General features: G+C 37.2%; 1 protein-coding gene across 5 annotated transcripts in view; it reads left to right on the top strand.

Moving 5' to 3' along the window:
• Nucleotides 1–400: 400 nt before the first annotated feature.
• The window catches only part of RALGAPA1 (Ral GTPase activating protein catalytic subunit alpha 1), a 212,859-nt gene continuing 204,985 nt past the window's right edge, over nucleotides 401–8,274 (top strand). For 2 of the 5 annotated variants that reach the window (XM_072962928.1, XM_031678941.2), the window contains exon 1: nucleotides 406–1,041. In XM_072962928.1, coding sequence (XP_072819029.1) covers nucleotides 936–1,041 — 106 coding nt within the window. In that variant the 5' untranslated portion in view covers nucleotides 406–935. Of the gene's footprint in view, nucleotides 1,042–8,274 lie in introns of all 5 variants that reach the window. The other 3 variants (XM_006212752.4, XM_031678946.2, XM_072962929.1) reach the window with 2 other exon arrangements.

The raw sequence follows: 8,274 nt of genomic DNA, 5'->3' as shown, positions 1-8,274 counted from the left end.
ACAGTAAATTGTTAATCATTACTTTGCAAAACAAACAAAAATTCTTTAAACAAAATTCAAATTAAGGAAATGAAGGGGTGTTAACCAGTCTTCAGAATTGACATCTAAAATATACTGCACACCTGCTTTGATGTTTTGAACCTATATTCTTAAGTTACTTCTTAAGTTGTATAGTAAACAGCAGAGGCGGAGGACCTTTTTAAACAAAAAGTGGTCTCGGAGTTTGGGAGGAGTCATCACGCTTACAATGGCGCACGCAGTAAATCCGTTTCCAGACTTTCTTGAGCTTTTCCTTTGGCTGCTTACAGAGGAAACCAAAGGAGATAAGGTCACGGGTGATCTCACGCTGGCATGACGTCAACTACCGTTTACGTCAGAAGGCGGTTGCCACGGGGACCATTCGCCACCGACGGCAAAGTCGTGAAACCCCATCACCACACTCCGTCTCCATGACGGCCTCTGCAGGGTCTAAGCTGCTAAAGAAGCTTTAACCTTAAGGGGGCCTCAGGGAGAGAGGAATTGTGCGGCTGCTGCCGAGAGCCCCACCTCCGCGGCTCCGAGTCCTGGGCCCTGGCCTGTGGCGGCGAGCGGCGGCCGCAGGAAGCCGGCGGCGGCGGCTTCGGCGGCGGCGGCGGCGGCGGCGGCGGCGGCGGGGCGGGCAACCCGCCCGGGTCTCCGTCGCTCCGTGCAGGGCTGGAAGAGGGGATCCGCCATATTGGAGCCGGAGCCGAAGGTGCCTTGCTGCTGCCGCGCGAGGCTGATGGAGGTGGCGGCCCTGGCCTGAATCTGGGAGGAGTCGGCTGCGCCGGGGCCCGCAAGGCTGCGGAGTGAATGAGCGACTCACTCTAGTCTCCTCCCCGCCCACTCCCTCCACTTTCCACCGCGCGACCGGGCCGGGAGGGGCCGGAGTCGGCCGTGGCGGCGGCGGCCGCAGGATGTTCTCCAAGAAGCCACACGGGGACGTGAAGAAGTCTACCCAGAAGGTGCTAGACACTAAGAAGGACGCGCTGACCCGCCTCAAGCACCTGCGCATCGTCATAGGTAAGGGGCGAGGGGTGACGGCCCCGGGAGGCCTGAGTTGCCGGCCTTCCCTGTCCTGTGAACCCCTGGGGACTGTCCCCCCCGCCCTGGCGCGGTGCGGGAGTGGAGGACGAGGCGTCGCCTCTGCACGGACGCGGGAGGGCGGATAATTTGACGAAGGGAACACTTGGCATTTGGCAAACGCTCATCACACAAACGCAGGGTTATCTAATTTTGAGTTAATAGCTCGAACTCATTAAAAAAATTGGTATTATTCTAAGAACTTAAATCATTTTTAGACTTTCGGGAGACTTGATGTTGCGGATAATGGTGTTTATAGGATGTTTGTCAGATGACTACCGCTATCCCCACCCAAGTGAGAAAAAAGAAAAAAATTTCTTTGGGACAATATGAACCGTAGTCTTTGAAGTTTCTTGGCTAGGGAGGGCAAGGAGGAAGCAGTTTTACCTCTTTGGGAAGTGGGTGGTTCCCAAAAAGCTTGTGGGAGAGAGCCCCGCCCTTCTGTTAATGCACCTTGTTCATAATTACTATCATTTAGAGGGGGAGCTATTATTAATTATAGAAAACAAGGTAATTTAAGGCTTCCTGTGCTTTTCTAGAATTACATAGAATTCTCTTTTTAATTGAAATTTTCTTACTGTCTGTTACCCTGTTTTGCTGGCTGACCAAACTGCTCTTGAGTTGTGAGCATAGTGTTAAACCATTTTTTTTGGTAATCTGGTCGTTTCGTGGGCTAAGGGGCTGTAATATTACTTATGGAATGTCTGGTATATTGCTTGAATCTTTTTAGATGAATTCTCAGGTGAAAAGGAAAGTTAGTTTCTGTGTTGATACAGAGAGTTAATAGCAGAACTGCGTTTGGAACCCAGATGGCTGAATCCTAGTTAAGAGTTTATCATTTCAAGCTCTCTTCCTAATGAATGTTTGTTTTGAAAAGTTACGTTTATTCAGTGATAAAAGTCTCATATTTGAAGTGCATGTTTCTCTACTATATTGTTTACAAGTCCCAACAGGATACCGTCAACATTTGTATGGTGCTTTACTGTTTACAAAATTACTTCACCTAAATTGTAATCCTCATAATAATTCTAGAAGTAGATAAATTATTATCCTCCTTTTTTTTTTTTAACAAATGAGAAAGCTGAAGTTTGGCAAAGTTCAGTGGTCATCCAGCTACTAGGAGGTAAAGCCAGAACTTGAGCCCAGAGTTCATGTCTCTTGTTTTTTTTAACTGTTCCTACATTTATGGCAGCCAATCTGTATCACAAGTAAATTGTGTTAATTCCCGTGGAGTAGTAAGAAACTAATTAAATCCGGTTTAGTAATGTGAAAAGATATGAATCTTCTAAATATGGTTGAGATTGTGATCTTTTAATTTTGTGTTTAAAGAAAAAAACCTGGCTGAGAGACTGAGACAGAAAATTAATGTGTGAATGTAAGATTTATTACAGTAATGACAATTTGAAATTGAAGAGTAAATGGAATTAGACACCTACTTGGGACATACTGTAGGTTGGTTAATGGCAGATCTATAAAGTTGAGTTCCAGTAGAGTACTGACATTTCCTAAGTTGACTGCCATAGTTCTTTAGTTATAGTTAAGGAATGACTCATATACACTTCTTTTGCATAGAAGTTTTTTCCCACCTGAGAGACATGGTCTAAATTAAGAGGTCATATATACCAAATATTTTGTAGGTCCTAGCTTTCTCCATTTGAAAACAATAGTTTAAAAAAACCACCCTTTTACGTTTTAGCAATTTATGGGCTTTCAAACAAAATGGAGCATATACTATAAACAAACATTTAAAATATCCTTAAGAACCTTCAAATGGAAGACATTGTTCTTACGGAGTCCCTGCCCTGTGTGAATGAAGGAGATCGATACAGAGAGATTACTACATTTACGTAGTTGTAGAACAGCAGTTCTCAACCAGGGACAATTTTGCTCCCCTGGAGACAGTAAGAATGTCTGGAGACACTTGATTTTCACAATTGTGGAGAGGTGCTACTGGCATCTAGTGGGTAGCAGATATGCTGCTGAACGTCTCAAAATGCACAGGATAATATTCTATTCAATATTGTAGCCCCAAATGTCAGTAGTGCTGAGGTAAACCTTGTCAAAACATAGAGTAAGAAAAGATGAACCTCCAAATGCTATACTTGGTTCTAATATATTAATTAATTGAATAAAATATTCTGTATCTTTAAGTGGTTACCATTATTTTGCTTGAAATATGATTAATGTAATTCCTAAGAAGATAACTGGGAGAGTAGAATGACAAGGAGTGAAAAGCATCTTTGTGGTCTCCCATTTTGTAGATGGGAGAGCCCCTTCAACTCCTTTTTGCAAGTCAGGTTTTACATAAACACTATGAGGAAACTAGTTCACAGAATAACGGGACATTGCCATACACAGGATTTTGGTTTTTGTTTGGCCCCATCTAAACTATATTTTTAACCCTTAAATTGAACTGCCATTCACTCAGGGCATTTATTGGAGATTCAGTGCATCCAGTATGTGAGAACAAAAGCATCTGGTGTAAACATTCGTCCTTGTATGTGTTCCCACTGAAGGACATTTACCGAACTTGACTCTGAAACATTTAGATATAAATCTGTTTTTATTGATACTGTTGTAATTTAATTTGTGGAACTGGAAGTCAGAATTATTAAAAAATAGAAATAAAACCTTCCTAGTTCCTAAAGTTTCATGTTATCTACTCCTCTGCCCCCTTTTTTATAACTAATGGCCTTAAGATACTGATACTAAGTGAGTTCATAACTGTTTTAACTAAGTGGCTAACAACATAATGCTTGACGTACAGTGGATATTGAACAAATGTTAATTTTCTTGTATGGCAAGGTAACAGTTCAGTCATCTCAACTTTAAGAAAAAAAGAGTGCTTATTTAGCTAATAAATATCTTGATTATTGTTGGGTCATTCTTTCTAGTAGCTTTGGTGAGGTATAATTGGCAGACAATAAATCACATATTTAAAGCATGTAAGCGAATGCTTTTTAAAAACTGAAATATAGTTGATGTACAGTATATAAGTTCCAGGTGTACAATATAGTGATTCACAATTTTTAAAGATTATACTCCATTAATAGTTATAAAACACTACCTGTATTCCCCATGTTGTATAATATATTCTTGTTGCTTATTTTGTACATAATAGTTTGTGCCTCTTACATCCCTACCCCTGTATTGCCCCCTCCCTTTCCTTTCCCCGCTGGTAACCGCTAGTTTGCTGTCTATTTGGGAGTCTGCTTCTTTGTTCTATTCACTAGTTTGTTGTATTTTTTAGATTCCACATATGAGTTATATCAGATAGTATTTGTCTTTCTCTGTCTGACTTATTTTGCTTATCGTAATACCCTCCAAGTCTATCCATGTTGCTACAAATGGCAAAATTTCATTCTTTTTATGGCTGAGTAATATTCCATTGTGTATATACCCTACATCTTCTTTATCCATTCATCCATTGATGGGCCCTTAGGTTGCTTCCATGTCTTGGCAGTTGTAAATAATAACAATGCTATTTATGAACATTGGGGTAACTGATACTTTTTGACATTTGTATACCTTGTGAATTCATTATGACAATCAACATTAGGAACATATTCAGACAATAAGATAACAAACATATATAACCTCATAAAAAGTTTCCTTTTGCCCCTCTTTAGTCCATTCCTTTCACTTCTACTTAGCTGCTACCCAGCCACTTCCCTGAGCAACCACTGATCTCTCCCTCTGTATTAGTTTGCATTTTTTTAGAGTTATATATATATATATATATATTTCCATATATATGGAATGAACAGTATTTACTCTTTTTTGTTTGATTTCTTTAACTTAGCACATTTTGAAATTCTGTATTTGTTGTATGGTGACGTGTCTATAGTGCATTGCTTTTACTGTTGGGTAATATTCCATTGTCTCATTCACATGTTGATTGACATGTGGGTTATATTCGGTTTGGGGCTATTAAATATAAAACTGCTATAAGATGTACTCATTTTATAGACATATACTTTCTTTTCCCTTGGAATAATACTTAGGAGTGGAATGGATGGATCCTGTGGCATCTGTGTATTTTCTTTTTAGAGACTGATTTATTTTTTTTTTTACCATTTTACATTCTCACCAACAGTGTATGAGAGCCCTGGTCCCTCTATAAATGCTCCAACATCACTTGGTATGATCAATTTTCTTAATTTCAGCCACTATAATAAGTTATGTGATGCTTACAATTAGTGTTTTCCTGATACCTAATAACATTGAGCTTGTACTTACTTGCCATTGTGTATCTTCGTTGATGAAGTGTCTGCTCAAATCTTTTACCTATTTTTAAATTGAGTTGTTTGCTTTCTTACTTAGTTCTGAAAATTCTTTATATAAAAATACTTTATCAGATACATGATTTACAAAGATTTTTTTTCCCCAGTCTTTGTATTGTCTTTTAATCCTCTTAACATTTTCTTTGAAGGAGTAGGAATTCCCAATTTTGGATGTATTTTCCCACCCCTTTCAACCTCTTTGTGTCCTTTTATCTAAATAGAGTATCTCTCTTTTTTTTATTTTTTATTTTTTTTAATTTTTATTTAATTTTCTTTCTTTCTTTCTTTCTTTCTTTTTAAGGGGGGATAAAAAATTTACTTAGTTTTTTAGAGGAGGTACTGGGGATTGAACCCAGGACCTTGTGTATGCTAACTAAGCATGTGCTCTACCCCTTGAGCTGTACCCTCAACCCATATATCAACTTTTAATTTTATGGTTCATGCTTTTGGTGTTGTATCTGAAATCTTTGCCTCAGTCAAGCTCACAGAAATTCTCTCCTATGTGTTCTTCCAGAAGTTTTATTATTTTAGGATCTATATTTAAGTCTGTGATCCATCTTGAGTTAATTTTGCAAATATGGTTTGAGGTATGGGTTGAAGTTTTTTTTTTTTTTTCTTACGGATATCCAAATGTTTCGGCACCATTTGTTGAAAAAGACTTCCCTTACTTCACTGAATTGCCTTTGTGCTTTTTCCAAACTCAGTTGTCTGTATATGTGTGGGCCTATTTTTGGACTCTCTTCTGTTTTGTTCCAGTGATCTATTTGCCTGTGTTGGTGCCAATACCACAGTGGTTTTGTTGTTGTTCTTGTTACCTAACTTGATAGTAAATCTGAAATCAGATAGTATCGTCTCTCCAACTTTGTTCTTCCTTTTCAAAGGGTTTTTTTGGTGTGGGTGGGTGGGAGCTATACCAGGCCCTTTACCTTCCCAATATGAGTTTTAAGATAGCTTGCCAATTTCTAAAAATAAAACAAATAAAATAAAAAATTCTTGCTTGCTGGGATTTTGATTGGGATTGTGATAAATCTATAGGTCAAAAATTGGCGATATGGAATTCTGACTCATGAACAATGTTTATTTCTTCATTATACATACAGCTTCTTTAATTTCTTTAGCAGTATTTTTGTAGTTTTTTCTTTTCTTTTTTCTGAGTAAAGGTAGCTTTATTCAGAGAGATACATACTCCATATGCAGACTGCAAGCTGTTTCAGAAGGCAGGGGAAAGGCCACGAGGTGTGGGGTTTGGGTGCTCAGTTTAGAGTAGAATTAGATAGACATTCCTTAGAGTGCGGGCTGTCTTGGAAAGCCTGTTTTGGAGTTTTTGGTGTATAGGTCTTATACCTCTTTTGTCATTTATCTGTAAATATTTTCTACTTTTGATGCCCTTGTAAGTGGTATCTTCATGTCCATTTCTGATTGCTGGTCTAAGGAAATACAGTTGATTTTCCAATATTGAGCTTTATCCTGAAACCTTGCTAAACTTACTTTTTAGTTCTACTAGTATTTTATGGATTCCATTGGATTTTTTTTTACATAGACAGTATTGCTGTCTGTGAATAAAGATAGTTTTACTTCTTTTTAATCAGGATGCCCTATTTCTTTTTCTTGTCTTATTGATCACATTAGACTCTTTAGCACAGTGGAGAGTAGGCGTGATGAGAATGGACATCCTTTTTTCCTTGATCTTAAGGGTAAAGTGATGAGTTTTTTCACCATTCAATATGATGTTAATTGTAGATTTTTTTATATATGCCCTTTATCATACACAGTTGAAAAAGTTTTATTCTCTTTTTAGTTTGCTGAGAGTTTTCATTAAACATGGATATTAGATTTGTCAAATGCTTTTTCTTTTGAGGTTTGCAGGTAAAAAAATGTTTTTCATTCTGTTAATGTGAATTATAATCATTGATTTTCTTTTTTTGCTTTTTTTTATTGAGATATAGTCAGTTTACAGTCTAATGTCAATTTCTGGTGCACTGCATAACGTTTCAGTCGTATATATACACATATATTCCTTTTCACATTCTTTCTCATTATAAGTTATTATAAGATACTGAATATGGTTCCCTGTGCTATACAGTATAAACTTGTTGTTTATCTGTTTTATATTTAGTAGTTAGTATCTGCAAATCTCAAACTCCCAATTTATCCCTTCTTAAGCCCTAGTCATTGATTTTCAAGTGTTAAATCAACTCTGCAATACTCTGCCAACCTACGTTGGTCATGGTATGTTGTCATTTTTATTTATTAGTAGATTTAATATCTAAAATGTTTATAATTTTGTAATTATGTTTATGAAGGATATTGGTCTGTACTTTTCTTGTAACTATTTGGATTTTTTAATAACAGATAATGTTAGCCTCATAGTATTAATTGAGAAGTATTCCTTTCTTTTCAGTTTTCTGGAAGTGTTCATGTAGAATTCATACTTTTTTTTTTACTTAAATGTTTGGTAGAATTCACCAGTGAAGCCATCTAGATCTCAAGTTTTCTTTGAGGAAAGGTTTTTAAAATACTTTAGTAGATAGCTGTTAAGTAGATATCTCTGTATCTTCTTGAGTGAACGTTGGTAGTTTTTGTCTTTTAAGGAATTTTCTTATTTCATATAAGTTGTCAAATTTATAGTTATAAAGTTGTTCATAATGCTTCCTTATTATCATTATAGAACCTGTGGTGATGTCACCCCTCTTATTCCTGATGCTGATTTGTCTTTCTTTTCTTAATCAGTATGGCTAGAGGGTTGTCACTTTTATTGCTCTGAAAAAACCAGTTTGTGATTTTATTGACTTTTCTCTATTTTTCTGCTTCTATATCATTGACTTCTGCTTTAGTCATATTTATTTTCTTTCTCTGCTTAGTTTTATTTACTTTGCTCTTTTTCTAGTTT

Source organism: Vicugna pacos, chromosome 6 (assembly GCF_048564905.1).
Source record: "Vicugna pacos chromosome 6, VicPac4, whole genome shotgun sequence".
Taxonomy (NCBI): domain Eukaryota; kingdom Metazoa; phylum Chordata; class Mammalia; order Artiodactyla; family Camelidae; genus Vicugna; species Vicugna pacos.
Note: the sequence above shows the minus strand (reverse complement) of the source record. Positions and strands in the feature narration are given on the sequence as shown.